Below are 23,345 nucleotides of genomic sequence, written 5' to 3' on the forward strand. Positions count from 1 at the left end.
AGATTACCCCCAGGGTCCCTTCCAACTCTAAGATTCTATTATTCTATTTGGGGAGGTTGGAAGCTCCAGTAACAAATTACTATCATTTTTGTCCTTACTGCTCCCTTCCAAAGTGTCCCCATCATCATTACTTTCCTTTACTGCCAGCCTTGATCCTCAAGCTCTTCTTAGTTATTGAAGGGAATGGGGAAGAGAGTTTTCATTTCTTCAAATCGTTCTTTAGGTAAAGGGATTTCCATGGTAATGAAATAAAAGGATATTAAATTGTCTTTTTTCAGAGAGCAACTATAAAACTTTTTGCTTCTATTTGAAAATCCTTTTAATTTTAAATAAAACATTGGCTGGTTTGGTTAGCAAACAATGCATTCCATAACTTATTTTTAGTGATCTCCATTACAATTTGAAAACCCCACGTTTAGGAGTAACAGAAGTGTAATGGTGACGCAACAAGCAGGGAGTAGTACAGGGTGGAATGATAGGAAAGCAATACTGGTGACAACCCTTAAGCTGTTGTGGCAACTGAAAGGGAAGCAGAAATACCAAATTGTATTTTGTGGTGCTTAATACTTCTGGCCTTCCCATTTCTTCTCAGGGTCAGGCACTGGCATCTAAATGCTCTGATCACACTGTGACCAGGAAGTAGCAGCCAGCTGAAGGTCTTGCAGTATGGGGCTATCTGCCTCTCCCACTTACCTGCTTGTTACACAGGTATTCTTTTAATAATCACGTATTACTTGCATATATTAACTCTTTCCCTCATATTTAAAAGTCAGTGGAATAAAATGGAAAAGCTTCATTCTTCCTGTGCGAACTGTACTGATTTTTTTCCTATAAGGCACTTGCCTTTTCAAATTTAGCTTTCTTCTTCTAACAATGCACTTTCTGGGGTGGGGAGAACTGTGCTCATTATCACTGCAATATTATAAATAACTGGAAAGTGTAATTTGAAAGACAAACATAGTAAAAGCTATGGCTGAGCTGTGTGAATCTTGAAAGTATGCTGTCAGCATCACTGATCACTTAGCTTTAAATAACCAGTGTTGTCTTGGTGACAAATAAAATTCTCCCCGACAAATAATAGATACTATACACAACTGAGAAGCCAAGACCTGTGTCACAAAGGTTTCTCTACAGATAATGCATCAATTTACCTGTCTTATTTATCATTGTGGTGTCTTAAAAATATATGGGAGTTATTTGTCTTTTATTGCACAATTATCTGAGCTGAGAACAGCAAATACATTAAAGTGCATATATCATTATTGAGGGTGGTGGTGGGGGGAGAGAGAGAAGATAATTATTAATCAGTACCACTTGAAGCAAAGTGTCTTTCTTTGTGTGTAGACCAAGTGCCCTCTTGAACAAAACATTTTAAAGGCAAATAGGAATCCTGTTAGTAGAGTTTTCTGAGGTGAAACAGATTGGGTGAAACAGATTCTCTAGAATCATTTTAATCAGAATTTAGGCCTGGCTATGGCACTGGGATTGCTTTGTGACCCTGAATAACTGAAAACCTGTGCTGAGGGAAAGACAAGGTGTGTGTACCTGTTGCTTGACAACTTTTTGGCTTTCAATACCATTGACAATGGTTAACTTCTGGAGAAGGAAGCTGGGTTGGCAGTTGGGAGGAGCTGCTTTGTGGTGGTTCTAATTTTATCTACTGTTTGATAAATGTTGCTTGGTTTTGTGGAGTCTAGTTTTCCATCTTACCAACCAAGCTGTTTTAACATCTACATGAAGCTGCTGAGTTGCATCATCTGGAGTTTTGGAGTGCACTGTTGTTCATATGCTGATGACATTTACCTTTATTTTTTTCCCTTTACAGCTGAAGCAGATGTAGCAGTGAATGTACTGACACCAGTGTATGTCCTTGATAATGGACCGCATGGGAGTCAGTAAATTGAAGTTTAATGCAGACAAGACTGAGACACTGTTAGAGAGACACTGAATGGGATGCATTTTGCTCTTGATGGGTCGCACTCCCCTTGAAGGAGCAGGTGTGCAGCTTGGGGGGATTCTTTGATCTGATATTGTCACTGGAGACCCACTGGCACTCCATGGGATCAAATACATCCTACCAACATCTGCTGGTAGCCCAGCTGCAACTTTATAGGGATAGCTTAGCTTCAGTTTTCTATGCTCTGGGCTCCTAGGCTGGATTATTGGGACAGGGGAAGGGGCTTTGGTTTTCACCACTTTAAAAAGAAAACAACTTCTTCAAAGTTCAAGGTTCTTCCAAGTAGCCCTATTTTGGTCAACCAGCCAACTTAATTAGCTGCTAGTATGTATGATTATTGTTCTTTTGATTCCTTTCAGGAACACTTTAGGCAAAAAAAGACAATAAGTGAACCCATTCACAGTCATCAAGACTATAACACACAGCTACAGCTGCTGCTGCTGCTGCTGCTAGGATGTTGCATCATACAGGGACACAGCATTTTCTACACTGACTGTCAGCAGCTCTCCAGAATTTCAGATAGAAATCCTTTCACAAGTTTTCTTGGAAATGCCTGGGATTGAACCTGGAACCTTTTGCATGCAAACCATGTGCTCCAACAGAGCTATGGCTCTTTCACTAAATGTGTATTAATAAGTATGATGATTAGTGGACTGGGAGTATTGCGTTCTAGCACAGGAAATTTATAACGAACTATTGTTTCAAATAACACACCCATATTTATAGATCCTTTCTGTAAAATTTAAATTCTACTGGGGTTTATTTTCACAAGTTCAAGAACAAAATGACGCTGAATTACTGCCAAAAAGATGTCTCTGGCATCTCTTACAAAACAAGCACTAAGGATAAGTTGATTTACACAGGTTTTCAATAGAAAAATATTTCTCTCTGTATGTGAATACACATGGATTTTCTACAGAAAATCTCTTTGAACACACATAGACATACAATGCACACCCCTATATAAATTACAACTAGTTTAATGCTGGCACAAGCCCATATATATACAAAAAATTCCCCACTCCCTAAAATTGCTTAGCTTTTGAAAATTTCAAGGATGTGGACTATCTATTAGGAACTATGGTGAGAACATAAGAGAGGAGGCTGGATCACAGATATGCTTTGTCCAAGCTACTAGACTTTGCTAATAGAAAACTATAGGGAGAAAGTTAACCCAAAGTGAATGGACAATATTTGGCCAAAGTTTTTTGTCCTCCCCCCAGTCCTGCAATAATGGGGCTGCTGTATTAGCAATTTTCAAATAGCCAAACAGGAGATGGGGCTGTTGAGTCCAATTGGAGATTATTGCATTGTTTTTGCTAGAGTATAGTGAAGGGACAGTGGCAGTGCTCCTCTCAGTGTATGGCCCACCATCCAGTGTAGTATGGATGTCTGAGATGGAACCTTAAAACATGAGGGCAGGGACAAGTCAGCTGCACAATAGTGGGGGAAGAGCAGGGGCACAGCCCCGCCCCCCGCTACTTCCTGCATTGTCCTTCATGTAAGCAATGCATGAAGGGGCTTTTAAACTTTGGAAAACTAGGAGGGATTCAAACAACTATATAGTATGAAAAATGAATGTCCAAATTTTACTGCCATAAACGCATTGTATCACAGGCCCATTGAAGATTGCATTATCTTACTATTGGCAACAGTGTGTACATGTGACAGTGCATCAGACAATTGTATTATGAAGCTGTTTGCTGAGATACACATAAAAAGCCTTCTGATCCACACATATTAGTCCCCTCATATCCAAACACCAAAATCTGATTGGGGTAAAAGGTCTTACACACATTACACACCACAGCTGTGAGATATTGCATTCCACTACATTCAAAATGGTCCCCCCCCCCAAAAAAAGATACATTACCCTCCTTCTTGCTGATCCACACCATAGTGTTCTAGCTCTGTGCCTGGAAGAGGCTGTATTGGAGGGGGTGGGAGTGGAACGTTGGCCCAGTTAGACCCATTATTTTTCTGAGGTTTGGAAGTATTTTTGTTTTTCTTTTTCTTTCCTCCTTTCCCACCTGAAATCAAGAAACATTACAGAAGTATGAAAAAACAAACTTGACTATTTATAATTTCTGAAAGAGCTCTGATTCCAGATGGTACACTAAAAAAAAGGAAAGAAAAGAAAGAAAAAGAAAAAGAAGGGAGAAGAGAGGAGTATTTTTATCTTAGCAACATCAGCAGCAACATGTTATAGTTGTCATAAGGTTATAAATAATAATAGGGTGGAATGGAATGAAAATAGTCTGTATAATTGCCCAGAATTACTTCTTTTTATTTCACACACTCCATATAGCTTAGTCACAATGAAGCATGCGTTGAAAAAAAGTTAAAATGTACTTGCTATATCAAAACTATATTTATTGATTTATTCACGTCTGCTCTAAGCCTCCGTGCAGTCATTGTTGGGAAAAATAATAGACTGCAGCAAACTCTTTCAGATACCAAATCGCAGTGTATTCATAATATCATTTTGCATAATCTTTCTCTTTTCTCTTTGGGAATGAGTTGTTAAGGCCACATCCAAAAACTTTACTGTTTGAGTTTCTTTCTCTTTTCATTCACAAAGCCAAATGTAGTTGTGAAAAATGTGAATCGCAAATGTAACTGTTGATGCTTTCACCCCTCCCACTGTGTGAATCTGCTGATCATGGTATGAGAAAGAGGGAGCGGGAACTGCTCTTTATCTTCTTCGGTCCCAGCCTGACTCTGTGGGATTTTGCTTGTGCTTTGTCTGTGACTCTGTAGAGATAAGATGGTGTGTGAGAACTGTAACTCTCACACAAGTCTGTAGTTTTGTAGTATGTAGTATGTAGAAATAAAAGGAGTTATGCTTCAATACAACCAGCTTCTGCTGACAGTAACTGGTTTCTTACTGAAATCGTATTGGGGCATTCAATTGAAAAGTATGGAGTTCTTTTTGTAATATTTTATGCCCATGTAATTCAGTGGTCTTTAGAGAAAAAGGACATATGTTATAGAGAATTGGGAGAGGACCAAATAAACCAGCATGGAAATGAGGATTCACGGAGAAGAGAGATAGATGAATAAAGGATAATTTTAGTTAACGTATGACATGATAGACAATTAGGGTTATGTACTGAATCCTGAGGAGGAAGAAGGCAACAAGGAACATGAATATAAATGACCACGCAGTGGAACATGTATATGTGCATGCACATTTGTTTGTTTGTAATAAAATAAACAGAACATTTGGAATAGGAACTGAAAGCATCACAGGAACTTATAGGGAAATAAAGCAGAAGAGCAAGGGGGAAAACAGTGCTGGAATGGCAAAATAGAAGTTATTGTAAAATAGCCTCATAACAGATTTTTAGAATGTAAAATGGCACAATTCTGCACAGAATAATTTAACACAGCAAATTTGCTGCTACTCTTAAAGCTAGGTAATCCATTTTGCAATGGCAATGTATAATAATTATAACACAGCATGCAGCATAATACCTATACTTTATGCTTGTAGGCAGCTCAGAAACTTTTAGAATGATCACTATCATAAGAAGCTTTTCTATCAATTCCATTATATTGCTATGGGTGGATTTCTTGATACGCAATAGAAATATTGTGAAATCTCACAGGAGTTGGGGGCTTCAATAATGATACAACCAAAATATTAACTTCATCATGAAGCTCCTCAGAGAAGGACAGTGCTGTAAAGTGAAGATTGATTTACGAATAAAGTCAGCACTGTGCCAGAAAAGTGAGAATGTTACAAAATAAAATTTCCAATCATGCTGAAATACACAGGGTACAAAGGCTACAAATATTTTCTTATTATCTCTAAATGGGTTTCTTGTTCGGTTAGGGCAAATAAGGCACACTTCTTTTTTTATCAAGCTCATGGTTTTCCAGATGATCGTGAAACATTCACATGTGTCTAAATGGAAGGCAAACTGCAATATTTGAACACAAGCTCTGGGTACAGTGATCATTCTTCCAAGGTTATAATTAGTTTGTGTTTTTTTTAAAGCTGCTTACATGCACAAACACTTCTCCTTACACACATTGTATTGAAACCAACCTGAGAGGCTGCCACTTCTTTCTGAGCTGTTGTGAGAGCTGGTGGTGCTGAAATCCTGTGACTGGTTGTGTGGCATTCTATTAGACAATCCCTCAGCCAATCGGTAGTCAGGGATGTAAAGTAAGGCTAAGGGTTAAAGGGCAAAGGTCACAGTGCCATCATGTGATTAGTTTATAGCACATGCACAACATGCAGTTAGCTGGTAAACAGTGGATGTGGTAGGACTGTGAAAAATATTTAAGTTAATATATTCTAATGGTAGCAGGGGTGGGGGAAAGATAAGCTGTGATACTGTGATACTGGCAAAAGCTGAAGCAAACTAAAATTGTAACACAATGTAGTTTGTTGCATAAGTATAGGATACATGCAAGGTATGCAATTAGTTAAGGCAAATGGGAACTGTGCACAATAGATTCTTACAAACAACTGTAATAAGAAAAATGAGAACTAAAATCACCATTGTTGCCTTTGCTCTGATCAGGTAGAGAATAACCAAATCCCATTAGGTCACTTTTTTGCTGAATCGAACTTTTCCACTGAGGATCTGGTAAATCAACTGCCAATTCATGGATGCTGTTGGAATGCAGTATTTGTGTTGTGGCGTATGGAGTAGCCTGTGTTATTTGGCTGGAACTGTTGTAACTAGTTTTGGTAGTGAAGTCAATGCTGCTGTAAATGGCTCCATCAGAAAGCATTGTGGCAGTTTTATCCCCTTGACCTGGCACCGGAGGCAGCACATCTGTGATGAAAACAGGGAAATGAAACAAATCAGCATGGGAAAACCCCAACAAGAAGTTTTAATAAAATAAATAAATGTGTCATTCTGCACGTTTGCATTTCAGCTGAGACAGTGTCCATGAGCCAATGGAGGGAAGATGATGTACAGCCATCGCCTCGCTATCAGCATCTGTGACAAACTTTCCACTTGTCCTTCACGTCTCACTGCCTAAAACCATCTTTCTTCCATACCTTCAGCTGTGAAAGTGAAGTTTGGAATATTTCTGTCCTGAAGAATGTTTTCAATTGTTCATTTCATGTCACAGCCAATGAAACTGTCTGTGCTTCAGGGAAATGATGAAAGGAGTCACTCCACAAATCACAGAAGAAACCATCTCCCTCTGCTTTCCCCCACCATCAAGAAAACACCTTATGAGTATTGCACAGAACTGAGTGAACATGGAACAATCCTCAGATAATTCTTTTCAAGGTATGCAGAGCTTAAATGTTTTTTTCTTTCTTTCTTTCCTGCTGAACATTATCTGGCTTTATTTCTGAAGTTAGCCAGACATTTTTTTGCTGACAATAAAGAGGGGTGAAAAAGATATGAATAAATCATTTTGAAATGTGTCAAGATTTCAGCAGCTCTAAAGAGAATTAAATGATCAGTCAATTATTTTGCTAAACTAAGCCTTTGAAACTAAAGGGCAGCTTCTCTGCAAAAAAAAAGTACATCTAAATTACAGTTAAGCCATAAAAATATTAAAATACATTCATATGATATCTAGTAAATATGTCATGTGTTGAACCAGGGAACTCCCTCACCCATTCATCTATATCAACCTTCCCCAACATAGTACCCACTCCAGATACTTTGGACTACAACTCCCATGAGCCATAGTCAGCACAGGGAAGGCTGATCTAGATAAATTAATAATTTTAATCTTTTGGTGTGCTGAAGACCTGATCTTCACAGTGGCAATCTCTGACACCATGAAAGGTTCAAAAAGTTAATGTTCCTGACTAATGAAGGTATACCAGTTGCATAAGGCTCAATGAAACATCCAGTGCTGACAGAAATGTTGAACAAATGCATATATCAGATAAGAGGATTATTTTGCAAGTTGGATGTTAAAATAACTTGGTTTGGTATTTGATTTAAAATGTTACTTAAAGGAGGTTCCTATTTCCTTGCACTAGTTCTCTTTCCTGCACTTAGCCAATAGCCCATATTTTCTCCTTTCCCATCAACATGCAGGTTTTTTTTACAGAGGACTTAGTTTGAAATCTCCCTGGTCAGAGACTCACTGCTCCTTGTGAACTACTGCTAACAGTTGACAATCTGGCTCATTTCCAGTGGAAGTGCTCTGGGAGTCTTCCTCTCAGTTTCAGCTGCCTGCAATTTCAGTCCTGTTGTCCTAAGTCAGGCATAGGCAAACTCGGCCCTCCAGATGTTTTGGGACTACAGCTCCCATCATCCCTGACCACTGGTCCTGTTAGCTAGGGATGATGGGAGTTGTAGTCCCAAAACATCTGGAGGGTCGAGTTTGCCTATGCCTGTCCTAAGTTCTCATTCCTTGGATAGCTAACACTTGCTGCCACTGGAGCGTCTGCTGGCTTCTTTAGCTCCCAATTCAAGACTGACTCTTGAATTGCTGTGTCTGCCTTTTTACACCCTTCAGTCACAGTGTTACAACCAATCAAAACCTTCTCTCTGAAAGTTAAATGGAACATCCACTGAAGGATCTATCACAGACTGACCTTTTTGATCCCACTGTCTCAAATAAAACAATGGTCTCTAATGCCTACTGACATACCAGAAAAACTCAAGGCACATATTCACCTTCTAAGTAACTGTATCAGTGTAATGGTTTCTTGACAGACCAACAGCTCTAAGATTGCCTGTACACTATCTCTTAGGCCTCAATTAAAGGTAATTTGCCAACCTTTCACCTTCATTCAGTTAACTACTCACAAACCAGATGCTTTTAAAAATGCAATAATACTATTACACATACATTTACACATTTACTATTTACACATACATTGTATTTATTCAACTTTTACTTCACAATTTTGCTGTTCTCCAAAACCGTCATTGCTAAGTACCATATTTTGTGCTCCATAAGACGCACCTAGTTTTCAGAGGAGGAAAGGGGGAAAGCCCTGTTTTTTTGAGGATCAGCTCAAAGTGGTGCAGCTTCTTTTGCAAAGGGAAAAGCCCTGTTTTGTTGAGGATCAGTTCAAAGTGATGCAGCTTTTTTGCAAAGGGAAAAGCCCTGTTTTGTTAAGGATCAGCTGAAAGTGGTGCAGCTTCTTTTTCAAAGAGGAAAAGCCCTGTATTTATGGGGTTCAACTCACAGTTCTGCAGCTTCCAGTCCTACAGCCATTTCTACAGTTTCCAGACAGATAATCTAATCAGCCAGTCACATGTCGCTGGGGAAACAAACAGCCTCCCTCTGCATTCAACAATGGAGGCCTGGGCAAGGGGGCAGGGCTGGAAAGGGAGGTTTATCTTTCTCCCTGATTACTTGCTGAACAGCTGTTCAGCGGATTCCTTTCAACACCCCTTTCTCTCTTTGTAAAAAAAGAGCACGGTCTGCTTTTGGCCCCTAGGCAATTCGGCTCCAGGGACCATGCATTCGCTCCATAAGATGCACAGTCATTTCCCCTTACTTTTTAGGAGGAAAAAAGTGTGTCTTGTGGCGCGAAAATACGGTAACTTTGCATATATACGGCTTTCAGCCAGGAAAAATAATCTCAAACTAATGTAAAAGGCAAATAATAGTAAATGCATTTAAAAATAGCATGAAAAACATGTTATAATTGGTAAGTGGGAGGGGCAACGAAGTAGCATGGGGCAGGGGAGTATGTTTGATGGAGAGGGGAATGTAAATTTAATACTTACATTTATTTATTTTATTTTATTTAACAAAATTTATATACTGCTTTATAGCAGCAAAAATGATTTAAATGGGTGCCGAAAAAATACAGTGAAGGTGCCTGCCTGATGTCAATAGGCAAGGAGTTCCAAAGTGTAGGTAGTGCCACACTTAAAGAACAAGTATGGTGTGGCACCTGTAACAGTGCCAGTTCAGCAGATCAAAGCAGTTGAGTGAGCACAAAAGGGGTGAACTGGTCCCAAACTGTTAATGGCTTTATGTACCAATAGTAACACCTTGAACTTGGCCTGGTAACAAATCAGCCAGGAGGGGCAGGGGTCAAGTGGCAGGTATAGCTGCCAGTGCCTGGTCCACATCAACTGACTGCATAAGCTGAAATCAATTCCTTCACTGATTCCGCCACTGGAATTGCAAGATTTGCAGAGTCAAGATCACTTTGATGTCAAGTGACTTTCTCTTCAAAGTGTGTAGCCAGTTGGCCACAGCAGGTCCTCAAATGCTCCAGAAGTCCCTCTCCCACAGTGGAAGTCAGTAATCTCTGGATCATCCAAACTAACTCTGTGAAGAGGTGTATAGGAATCTGAACTTATGGTATGGTTTACCTCTGTAGATTGTGGTATGTATAAGATTGATATAGCTCTAATATGACATGACCACCCTCCATGATGAGCTTTGGTGACCCTGGAACAAGTCTGGTTCCAGCCCCCTGCCAAAGGGGCATTTGGGCATATCCAAAGTTCATCCACATCTGACCAACAGATTAACACATGAAAATTTAGTTTTCAAGTACAGGCTTCCTCAACTTCGGCCCTCCAGATGTTTTTGGCCTACAACTCCCATGATCCCTAGCTAGCAGAACCAGTGGTCAGGGATGATGGGAATTGTAGTCTCAAAATATCTGGAGGCTGAGGTTGATCAAGCCTGGGATACTCAGCTCCTCAGTAGGATCCATCCACACAATGGTAAGGTGAATTGAAGGCAGGTAGCAGACAAGGATGCCTAGGTGCAGATAATCAGTCTTTCACCCTTTTGTTAAGCAAACAGGATGGCAAGCTTTAGCCATTTTTCAAGGTGAGGATTTGGCAGGAAATTCTGGAAGGAACTATGGAAATTGTAGAAATTACTCAGTTCACAGTCCCCTCCCCTCTCCACTGGCATGCCTTGGCAAAAAGGTATTAAAAACCCATTAAATTCAAAGGTTAGTTAATTTTTCTAGCTTCAACAGGGCAGCACTTACCCAGCGTTCTCCACAATTCAGCACACTTCTGCTTTGCTTTAAGGACAGGTATATTTTCCTTGTGCCCCCCACCCCCGCCTATCCGCTTCTAGTGTGGGTTTATGGCAAAATTGTTATGCTCTTTTACTCTTTAATGAAGGTGTGTTTATATTGTAGAATTTGCTACCTACTTAGACTGTAACTTTGCTGTCTGAAACAGCATTTATATACTGTTACTCTTATTTTATATAATAAACCAAGCTTTCCTTATTCCTTTGTGTGAGAGCTTCTATAACAAGTGCATGTCATAACTCCAGCAGAAGATCCTAAACCTCTCAGCAGTGTCTATACAAACATACATGAGTACTGGCTGCAGAAAGGTGAGTCTAGGTACACACTTGTAACACCTTCTCCGGCTGACTACCAGAGGATTCAAGCTCAATTCAATGGGTCACATTCAGTTCTGCTTGAGCAAAGTAGGATTTCATCTTCCATTCCTCTCCCCTGCAAGTCCCCAAAATCTGCTTTGGATGGTCTGTCTCCCAAAACCTCTTTCACTTGTGCAACAGCAGCACAAGATACAGCCCAATATAATGAATGTGTAGCCTCTTACGAAACGGTTAAGCACATTAGAATAGCATAGTCATTCTGCTAAACTATTTCATCTGGTTTAGAAACAGTACTCAAGTTCTATGGAGTAAATTCAAAAGGAAGACTTTGCAGAATCATAGACACATGTCCACAACCCCTCCTCCTAAACACTAATATTCAGAGGGAAATGTAGATTCCTTCTTTTTTCTTAATTGATGGTCTTGTTTTATTGCTATGTGGTGTTCTTTTAGTTATCTATATTTCCAAATGTATTCAAATAAAATTTCATGTAATGAATGGATAGTTCTGCAAATTATTATTTTGCTAAATCACTATGAACAAACCTACCTCCACGTCCAAAATTTCCAAGATCATTTGGTCCACTAGTGCTGTTGTTTACAGGCAGGCTGGTGGCAGGCCAAGAATCTGCTAGCCAAGGATAACTCGGGTCACTTGCATTTAACAGGCCTGGTCGACTGAAGAAAAATGAACATCGAAATACATCTGTGAGAAACTCTTTACTACTGCAAACTGAAGAGACTTTATACATCTCTCTCGAAAATAAAATTTAAAATTTATTTCATATTAAAATTGTGAAGGCTTTCTTGATATAAATGATTCAGCAGTTAATTGGAGCTTTACACAAACTACCAGTAGTACTGTATGTGGAAATGGAATCAGTTACAAGTCTGCTAGAATCCAAATGAATTCTGTAGTTCATTTCAAAATAAGGAGCAGGCTGTACCATTGAAGGATCCTAAACTAGGGATGAATGATAAATTACCACCTCAAGGGAACAATCACTCAAAGTGACTGTTCTGTATCAGCCATTTCCAGGACTCTGGGTGAGTATTCCTTCACTTCCTGCATCCCAAATGTATGTCTGTCATCCACAAGCTGCTAGCTCTTCCTTTGAGCAGTCTTGCGTGGTTTTAAAGGCAAGTAGGTTTGAGTGGGATTAATGAAAAGTTCAAAACAGCATTTTTATCTGTGTCAACAGACTTTCATGTTCATATAATTTGATTTCAGATTTCAAGAACAACTGAAGACTGAGCACTTTTTATCTGAAAGGAACTAGTCATTAAGATGTTAGAATTTGGCTCAGTGGGCACGTTCCTAAAACTGGGAGAGATGAATAGGAGAAAGGTGGGGGAACAGCACATTAAACAAATAAGTACTTGATTATTAGTACGTGTAAACAAACAGCATTGTGGGGAACAAGATACTGGTCTAGATCTGCTTTTGGACTGATCCAGCAAGGCTCTTTTTATGTTCCTTTTTAACAGTTATTGTTATTGTATCCCTTCCCACCCCCCATGAATCCCTTCTGGCACAATCCCTAAGAGAAATGTGGGTTTCTATGGAAACAGCAATAAGAAGATCTAGTGGCATTCTTGCCACATCTATGAACTCTCATTAGGCCTAATCTTCGTGTGTGCACTCACACACACACACAAACACACACAGAGAGAGATATTGATTAAATAGGAGATTGGAAGTTATTACCAGAGCTTAATTACAATCTCCATATTGGCATAGAGAAAATAGATGAGGATATATGGCTCTGTTATCAACTTTTATCAATTTCAATTGAGTAGCCAAAGTTGTAGAATCTAGTCCTATCAATCTACAACCTATTCATCTTCCATGAATCATTTATTTTGTGATCGATTGTGTGTAATTGTTCACTCACAGCAATTTAGTGGGAGCCAATAAGGAGTCTTAAACAACAGCAACTTCATTTACTAATGCCTAATTAATGCAATAAACATCCTGAAAACAAATGAACACATTCTTTCTGATACTTTCTACTAATTTGTTCCTGGGCATCTGGGAGATATGAAACATCTGGACTTGATTCCCCTCAAGTGTACAACAGATCATTAAAATCTGGTCTAAGCCATTTAATTCCTCCCAGAATTGTCACTCTAGCAACTGAACATGTAGTAGTCTGTTTTTCTTTTTTTCCAGTTCCTAATAAAAAATAAATAAATCTGATGGGGCTTAAATATGACACAACCTGAACCTGAATATGACCTTTTCAATAGCAGACATACCTTCCATTGCTCATAAGTCCCCCATCTCCTCTTTGGAAAGTAACTGGCGTGGGTTTTCATAAATAAGAGAGTAGGAAAAGTCTGTTAGGCATAGTAAGTCATTTATATCAAGCATATCACAATATACAATATAATACATTAAACAATATAATCAAGTATAGGTAGGAAAGCAAAAATTGCCATATCCCCCAGTTCTCTCTAGACAATATTGATTTAAATCATTTTTTCTCAGTCACAGTCTCACAGGACAACTTATTTCTGATCCCTTGATATTATGGGTTTTGGGGGGAAATTCTCAAATCAATAGACCTTTGGCTTCAAAATGTATGAAGCTAGAGACCCCTGAATCATGCAGATTCCAATGAAAACATTACCTTCATATCTTCAAACTAAATAAAAATGAATCTGGGCTCTCTTTAGCATGTTAGCACTTTAATAAGAAATTAACAATGACCTGGATCTGCTTATCATTACAGAAGGAACAAAAGTGAAAAATTTGGGGAAACTGAAATGGGGGAAATTTTTTCAAAATAACATTCTCATCTTATATTCTAACACCTTTTATCCATGTCTGAAGTGTTCTTAACACAGTGAATGATGTAAAACCAATGCCATAATCCCTCGCTAGCAGGACCAGTAGGAGTTGTAGTCAAACAACAGCTCGGAACCCAAGTTTGAGAAACAATGATGTAAATTCTTAATTGCCAAGATCAGTCTTGTAATCTCAAAAAATTACGAATACTTTTCAAACATAGTCTAAACGCACCTACCTTACAACAAAATATTGTTATAAATTTAGGGTCTTGCATTGCTTATAACTGTGACAATCTCTATGTTGTAAGAAGTCCTGTTTAAAACAGTGCAGTACAGTGGATAGTATGGCCAGACACAGTATCAGTGTTCTGCATAACATACAGCAGCCTTTGTCAGATAGTTTGGACTACGATGATGCGAGTTGTAGTCCAAAACATTTCGTGGGCACCAGGTTGGTAAAGGCTATTGCGTATTGGAACCCCTGAACTATCTTCTCAAATGACAATTGTGTGTGTTCCTGTGACTTAAAGTGATGCAACCTCTGGCATCCACCTCTGGCATCCACCCATAAAGAAGAGATACCCCGAAGTAAAGAAAACCCTGGAATTTTAGCGCTAGCTGTCAAAAAAATGTAGAAAGTTTGGAAAACCAGTGAAGGAGATTGAGAAAGTAAGGGACATGGGACAGCTTTACATGTGTAACATTTCACCAGAAGTCCAAAGGGGATAAAATTGATTTTCCTCCTTTTTTTTCATTATATCTGTGGGGTGTAATGAAAAGGTTTGGCTGGTGTAGCCTGAGCACAAAGTCACCCAGTGAGCTTTATAGCTGTAAACAAATTTGATTCATGGGTTACCCATCAAAATGTAGTGGCGGTGGTGGTGGTGATAATGATTACCTGCTCTTTACCAGCAGGTCTCAGAATGGGTTACAACAATTAAAAATTTAGAATTAAAACCAGTTAAAACAAATGATCTCATCATGTATACCACACTGGTTTCAACCATCACACAACCACAATCCATATTGGAGTATAGTCGCTGTACAAAGCACAAGAGATGCTTGATGCAACTCACAGGATTAACTGAAATGATCAACCATCCTGGGCGATCATATGCATCTGAAAATTCCACAAAATGCTTCTCCATTAATACAGAAACACTTCAAAATGTATAACACAAAGCAGCTTTCTCTTGATCTCTTGCCACATACTCTGCAATCTCAGTTAAACAACTGTACAGCATCAAGATGGAAATGCTATGATCAGCAAAGACACTGGCATATAAAGCAGGGTAGCTGCAGCTTTCTGGTGATACATTACATTTTTGCTGTGTTATCAGTTCCACAAGTGGCTTCACAATGCACGTTCAACTACAAAGAAGACAAAGAGGATCCCTTTGGGATCCCATATAGAATGAACTTAGGAACTGATGATTAATTGCCTATCACCACTGTATGGGCAATTATTGTTGCTAGAAAATCACAACAGGCATATCACAAATTAAATGCTTTACCTATTTGGAAATGAATTAATGCTAATCACAGTGAAAGTGTATAAAATATTAAATACAAAGTATACACAAGCATTCTAATGCTTCTTCATATACTACCAAACAATCATAACACATGCTAAAATAGTTTATGCGAAATTGGATGGATATTTAATAGTAATCTGCAGGGAAACAATGGGTCCAAGTTTATTTGTAGCTGGCATTGTAGCTGTTAGAAAATGTGTGACTAACATCTACATTGGATTCTCTCACTTTCATTTCTGCATCTTCTTCCATAGCTTTACAAACATAATTTGAAACTTGAAACCGAGCAGTTATATTCTACATTTTAAAGTTTAAATTGAAGACTTATAATTTCAATTATACTATGCCGAAAGTATGCCAGACAAACGGCTTGCTGAGGATAGGCTTAGTGCAATGAGCTTCTGGTCCTGAGAGAACAAGTTTGTTCTCTTGAGGCAGTGAGGTAAGGAATGAGGCCTTCTGGGGATGAGGATGTCCTAGCAGTGTCCCACTCCCAGGGTGAAGAGGGGAAGAGGGGATTGGTAAAAAGGAAGTTGAAAAATTCAAGGGGCTCAAATATCTTCAGCATGTGTGGGTGTTATTAGAAACCACAATACTGGAAGCTCAGCTACAATGCATATGACAGGTCAGGAAAGGTACCACCAAGGCCAAGGGACTACCAGCAAGGTTAACAAGCAAACTATTAGAGATCAAGAAGCCTTTCTTCAGAAATTGAAGTCTGGTCCAAATAAAGAGAACAAAAAGGAACACAAACATTACCAACAGAAATGCAAACAGACAATAAGGGACAAAGGGGGCAAATTCAGGGAGGACATTTCTAGAAACCTTAGGACCACAATTAAAAAGACTTTGAAAGCAGGAGGAAACTGGCTAGGAAGGCAGTTGGATCTTTAGACGACAAGGGAGTAAAGATGTACTAATGAAGGAAAACAAGATTGTGAAGAAGCTGAATGAGTTCTTTGCATTTCTTTTTGTTCTGGAATGCCACAGAGGATCCCTGTGGCTGAATTAACTTTCTAAGAAAGGAAGTCTGAGGAAATGAGGCAAAAATTGTTGACAAGAGACATTCTAGGTCACTAGATCTCAAATTTTAAATTGCTGGTTTTCTAACTTAAACATGTAACTTGTTCTGAAGACTAGCATTTGTACCTGAAGAATAGAAACTGGCAAATGTAATACCATTTTTAAAATAAAAGGATCCATGATCATTTATGTACCGGTAAGCAGGTGCTCACAACAAACACTTCTTCAGAGCTTAATCCTACCCCCTACCCCAAGAAAGGAGTTGGATATAGAGGGATTATGTTCCCCTTTTGCTCACTAGTAGGGTTATTAAAAATAAAGTATTCCTAATACAGATGGCCAAACTTCCAGTCACATGAGAAGCTCCTAAATAGCACCTTCCATCTTTCCCCCCTTCTCTATGTTCTGGGACATGATGTCCGCTTCTTAATAGCAGCCAATATTCTGCCACAAAGCAAGCAGTTGGACAGAATGCTTAGCTACAGGAGCTTTCCTTACACTCAGATTGTAGCACTCTAGCAGGGGATAGGAGTTGACCCTGCAGTCTGGTTTCTGTAGGCTTATAGGGAAGTAAGACAAGATACTGGCACAGTCAGGCAATCCCGAAAGTAAAGAGTGCTGGCAGAGTGGTGAGAAGGGAATACCTTGGCAATAAGAAGCCAAGACCTCCTGTGTTCTTATGATTCTATGAACTGGACCGATATGGTTGTCGTTCTGATTGCTGGAGTTACTTTCTCCATCAAAAACCAAGTCATGTTTCTTTATCATTTTTTTTTAATGGTTGCTGGGTGTTATAAATAGTTCTCATATTGTGAGGTTATAATGCAATATCTGTTTTCAGTAGTTGCATTTTTTATGGAATTATCTTACAGCCTTTGGGGAACACATTTATAAGAAGTAACCACAGAAGAATGGATGCTGCTTCATTATTACATCTGTATATGGAAATTAATATAATTTTCAGAGTGACAACTGTTATCCTCTCAGAGTGACAATTGTCAAAGGATAATAAGTTTATAACAGTGCAATTAATGTCTCCTCCCTCCAAAAAATATTCTCCCTTATTATTTAAGTTATTTTATTTTCCAAAGCTTCATACAATCCACAGTAAAAATGGCTGGGCAAGTCGGCAAGACAGCATCACTCTGAAAGGATCAACATTATGTGGAAAAGGCAGCAAAAGTCACAAATGATAGTTAGTCTGCCAAGCTAAGCACTATGTTTATCACTGTTACCATATGTTTGTGTCAGCATTTTTGCCTGCAGTTTGATTTCTGGAATTGCAAAACACGCCTAAAATGCTGAAGGGAAACATATTTGAATACAGTAGACTACAGTCCTTACAGACATATCTGAGGGGAGGGGAATCAGTAAAGCTGATTTAATTCAGGGATCTAAATTTCAAAAAAACTGCTGAGACATTTTGAAAGTTGAAAGGGAGATGAAAGACAAACTCCATCTATTATCACAAAGCGGCATTTTTTAAAATAAAAAAACTGTTTATATGATTATGGATCTTCTACAGATTCTTTAAAAATCTGCAGAATATAAAGGGAGGAACACGTTTTAAAAATATGATGTATACAATGATGTATTGAAAGAGGGAACGAGAGAGGTTTGAAGAATCCCTGTTAACCTGTGTTGCAAGGTCTATACAAAAACATGCACAATTAAGCCTCACAAAGATACTATGATACTAGTTGAATTATTTACAAATACTATCTGGCAAGGTTAAACCTAATTTTCATGCAGGCTAGAACCAAAAAATAGAAATACACACTCAGCTGACATTTTGAGGAAATAAAGCTTTCTGTGTGCCTATCTCTAGTGGGCCACATTTTCCTAGTACAAATGAAAACTTTAATGTTGCCAGCCAAGTCTCTTCCCTTTTTCTGATAAGCTGTTCCTCAAATATGAATACAGATTAATCCTCTTTTAATAAGCATTAACTCAGAACAGATAATCAGCATGTAAAAATTCTATCAAATCTTCCTGCATTTGGATGGTTCTGTCAAATAATTTATAATAATCTACCACTGTTAGGACTTGTGCATGAAATGTTTAGTTTGCCATTTGTAATTTGTTTTTATTTACTCAGTTTCACAATAATCTTTAATCCCCAAGCTTAGTATTTATAAGCAAAAATGTATGGTTTTCATTCAGTGCTGATAGTGTATGCAGTTAGAGGAACATGTCTGCATTCCTGCAAATGGATGCACATACGCTTAGGAAACTGAGGGCAGATGAAAGATACATTACATTTTTCCTGTTTCAGTAGATGGATTTCTATGAATTTATAAGAAGCGGGGAACAGGATGGATAAATGTGATGGGGTACTACCTGTACATAGCATAGAAGGATTCACCTGAGAAAATGGATTCTTTTTATCATTCTTATGGAATCTTAAAATTTTGTATCTGTCTAGAAAAGAGGTATGTGCTTTCTATCAGCTCACCTTTCTTTCAACCATGTTAAAACCTGCAGTGTATGTCTGCACAAGGAGAATTCGGAAACTAACCATGAAAAACATAACAAGCACGATTGTACCTACCTGAAGTGTAGTTTTTCATTCCCTACAAATGAAAGGTCAGCAGATTGGGTTGCTAGTTCTGGCCATGGCCCAAAGCGGGCAGTAATTTTTTGGGATGCAGGGTTCCAAGGATTCAGTTTGCAAACTCTCCAAGCTCAAGGGAAAGACAGACATTAAGAAGGAGAAAAGTATATCCTACACCCCAGAAATAAAGGAAGGAGCTAGCCTTGAGGGTGAGGCCCTGCTGACCTTTCATTGGGAATGGAAAACTATGCTTCAGGTAGATACAATCATACCTTTCCCCATTCCTTCAATGAAAGGTCAGAAGATTGGGAGATACCAGAGCTATCCTAATCTTAGGCAGCAGAGAGGCAGCAGTGTTATTGAGGGGGAAGAACATTTTGTAATGTCTCATTAAAGTGCTGTGGGAGGACCAGGTGACTGCCTTGCATATTTCCAGCAGTGCAGCATTAACTGAAAATGCACTGCAGGTAGCTGCAGAACAAGAGGAGTGAGCCATGATGTGCAAAGGGGCAGTAAGTTCCTGAGCTTTGCAGGAAAGGGCAATAAGGGCCTTTATCTATTTAGCTAGAGTGGCAGAAATCACTTTCTGCCCTAAGGAGAAGAGAAGGAATTAAACAAAGAGTGAAACTGAGCTCTTTGGTTTGCTGAATGTAGACTTTTGAAGCTCTAGGTACATTGAGGGAGTGACAAGCTTTCCCCCTGTGGTCACTAAGAAAGGGCAGAAGGAGGGAAGACCAAGTTCTTGTTGCAAGTGGAAGCTGGAGGTGACCTTAGGAAGGAAAGCTGGTTGGGAGAGAATGGAAGAGAGTGTGGCTGCTTGTTGGTTGAGGGTGTTAGGGCAGAGGCTGTCCGGAAGAAAGCAGAGAATGGTGGCAATTTCCAGTTTCTAAAGGGAAATGTATAGTAGTAGTAGTAGTAGTAGTAGTAATACCCCACCCATCTGCTGGGTTTCCCCAGCCACTCTTGGGAACAAAAGCTGAGGGAGTGGGAACAATCTGCGGGAGACAGACTGGATTCACAGTTGTGGACAAAGCAGGGGAAGAGAAAGCTGAAAGCTTGAAAAATCTCGTCCCCATTGGAGGAATGAGAAGGGTTAATCACATGACCTAGGGCAGGCATGTCCAAGACGTGTATTGTGATCGACTTGGAGATCCTGGGACTGATATTGGTTGATATGCAAGCTAAGAAAGAAAAGCCTTTCTCCGCAGCCTCGGACACAGCAGCAGCAGTCACTGCTGCCGCCAGTCTCATGCAAGCCTGAGCTTCTCCTCCTCCCCTCTCCTTCTAAAGCCAGTTTGCCTTTCTTCCCCTGCTGTCTGCTCTGCACTACGCTCTTGGGGGGGGGGCGGGTTGAGCTCTGGTGGGGGGGGAGGACGTGGAGGGGGGAGGCAGGAAACGAAAAGCTCTGCACCTGCTAGGTCAAATGTAAGGAAAGGAGTAAGAAAGGAGCCCCCCCCCAACAGCAAGGAAGGCAAAGAACAAAACACATAAGAAAAAGCCCCCTTAGAGCTCCGTAAGTTTGAGCGAAGGAAAGGCTTTAACGCAATAGTAGGGGAAAGAGAAGTGGAGAAAAGGTGTGGGGATGCTAACACATGGGCAGGGTATAAATATTATTATTATTATTATTATTATTATTATTATTATTATTATTTAAAGCAACAGTAGGGGAAAGACAGAGAAGCCCGGTGCACTCTGACTAGCTCCTCAGATCTGTGTAAACTAATATAAAAATATAGTTTAGACTTTTCTCACTGCCAGTTTTTGATATTGGATTGTAGATCACAACCTACTTGAAGTTGGCCGTGCATGACCCTAGGGTATGTTGGAGGCTGTCCTGACTGCTTGAGCCTCTACCTTTCTCTCCTCCCAAATGTTGTCTGATTAGGGCAGGGGTCAGCAACCTAAGGCCCATGGACCGGAAGCGGCCTGAGGAGGTCGTCTGACCGGCCCACGAGCTGCCCCTGAACCAAGCTGCCTGCTTCTGTGGCGCCAAAAATCACGTCTGTGCAGCTGCTGAAAATCACGTCTGTGCAGACGCAGATGCCAAAAATAGCGGGCGGGTGCGCAATGCGCATGCCATCCAGCCCACGGAGGGATCTCCACGGGACTGATACGGCCCAGGCAAGATAAACCTTGCTGATCCCTGGATTAGGCAGCCATTTCCTCAACGTATATAGCCCATCTAGACTCCCTTAGTTTACACTGAAGCAGTGACTTATGTTTCCCTTAAGGATTTTTCTCTGCTGTCTTGTCCAAATGGTGCCATTTGAAGGAGGTTTTTCAGCCAGCAGGGTGATCATAAGCTCCAGAGGCCAACAAGGGGGCAGAATCCATCACTGGGAGTGTTAGGCTAATAGGTGCTCTAGGCACAATGCAACACACCCACTCTCAGGAGAGCGGGGTGGATCCGGTAGGCCAGGTGAGAGTGTAGAAGTGAATCAGAGGCTTAGAAGCTATGTGGAAGCCTCAAAGAGCTGAATAAAAAGTTGTTTTGTGTTCCAGACCTCTGCACTGAAAATGAAAGTAGAAGATACGGTTTTTGACACATAGGCGGCAATCTTTCCCATTGTTTATGCTCTCCTGCTATAATGCTGGGCTTCTCTGGCTAAGTACCCACCTGAGTGGGTGACAGAGCAAAGCTCCGTGATGAAAAGGATCTGCTCCTGTCTTCCTTCATTGAGGCAGGTAGTGAAGATAAGGCAGGTAAAGAGGGTTTTTTATTTTTTTAATTTAAGCAAGATGCTGATGGTGTTGGGGGACAGGGAGGAAAAAGGCTTCTGTAAAGATAGAAGGAATAAGTCGGGAATTGGGGGAGGGTTTCCAAAGAACTGGAGGAGGAAGAGAAAGTAAGCCTGATAAGAGAGAAATTGGGAGCAGGTGGTGGGTGATCTGGCTGCATTGACAAAGGCAATAGCAGAATTGAATCCTGGGAACCCTACATTCCAAAACATTGCTGCCTGCCTTTGATCGTGGGTGGAGCCATCAATCCAATCAGCTGACCTTTCATTGCAGGAAAGGGGGGAAATTAGTGTTTATTCTAGTATCAGCATGAGTTGTATATGTTTGCATGTAACTCTCTGTGCATGCATCTGTGCCCTTGCCCATACATCATGTGAATTGAAAACCATAGCTTTGTGTAACAGCCAGAAGGAACTGAAATCTTTTCAAATTGATATTGCAGGCACATAACTGATAAAGCAGAATGTATGGAGGATAAGGCTTTCAAGGGCTACTAACCATGATGGCTATGCACTAACCCCAGCATCGGAGACATTATGAATCTGAATCCCAGTTGCTGAGGATCACAAGTAGGGAGAGTGCTGATGCACTCACATCCTGCTTGCACACTTCCCATAGGCACCTGGTTAGCCACTGTGATGCTGAAATAGATGGGTCTTTGGTCTTTTCCAGCACAGCTCATCTTATGCTATCATCATTGCCTTTTTAACTTCTGTTACATTCCAATCTATCTTATATTAGTATCAATGAACACAATTGAAACTGTTGGATTTACTGATCCTAATGCAGAATAGCATTTTGCTGCACCCTGCAGGTTTGCTGATATGCAGTAATATGCAGCTGCAGTTTATACCATTCCATATTTTCCTGCCTCATCTGTCTCCAGAGTTTGACCCCACACTTCCCCCCACCAAACAAGCATGTCAAGAGTCCTTGGCAAAGATAGTTCGGTGTTTTCATACCTTGTTATGGGGGACTGCAAGGACCAAAGTCAAAATTGTTGTGGTAGATATCCTGCCAGCTGCCTCTCTCAGCAGGCAATTGTGGCCTCCTGCTGAGCTTTGCAAGAGAGGCAACTGAAGGAGGGAGAGAGAGTTCTCAAAGCCAGGTGCTGAAGGAAGCAGCTGGCAAAGACAGAAAAGGGGTGGGGTTCTCTGAGAGGCCATCAGTAGAGCAGCCTGAACATGAAAGGTAAAGGGATGTTTCAAATAAGTTGAATAAAGGCTGGTGAAATAGTGAGAGAGAGAGAGGAAGAGAAAGGAGGTTTAATTTTTGAATGAAGGGAGGGGAAGAGTCAAGCTCATTTAATAAAAGGTGATCTGATAGACATGTAACAGGGGTTGTAACAGGATGCCTTGAACAACAAATGTGACATGTGCGCACAGCAAATTAGGTGAACAGTCTATAACAGGGATAGAAGAAGCACTCTTGTTGCATGAACCTGTTTTGAGAAAAACAAGGAGAC

The 23,345-nt window shown here is 40.0% G+C and overlaps 1 protein-coding gene across 3 annotated transcripts in view; it reads right to left on the reverse strand.

Moving 5' to 3' along the window:
• Positions 1 to 23,345, reverse strand: part of ROBO2 (roundabout guidance receptor 2) — a 980,064-nt gene that overhangs the window by 37,659 nt on the left and 919,060 nt on the right. For all 3 annotated transcript variants that reach the window (XM_033146834.1, XM_033146835.1, XM_033146836.1), the window contains 5 exons: positions 13,496 to 13,538; positions 11,787 to 11,914; positions 6,469 to 6,750; positions 6,012 to 6,137; positions 3,831 to 3,987 (listed from right to left, as the gene is read on the reverse strand). In XM_033146834.1, coding sequence (XP_033002725.1) covers positions 3,831 to 3,987; positions 6,012 to 6,137; positions 6,469 to 6,750; positions 11,787 to 11,914; positions 13,496 to 13,538 — 736 coding nt within the window. The remainder of the gene's footprint in view (positions 1 to 3,830; positions 3,988 to 6,011; positions 6,138 to 6,468; positions 6,751 to 11,786; positions 11,915 to 13,495; positions 13,539 to 23,345) is intronic.

The sequence above is a fragment of the Lacerta agilis genome, chromosome 4, assembly GCF_009819535.1.
Source record: "Lacerta agilis isolate rLacAgi1 chromosome 4, rLacAgi1.pri, whole genome shotgun sequence".
NCBI classification, from domain to species: Eukaryota; Metazoa; Chordata; class Lepidosauria; order Squamata; family Lacertidae; genus Lacerta; species Lacerta agilis.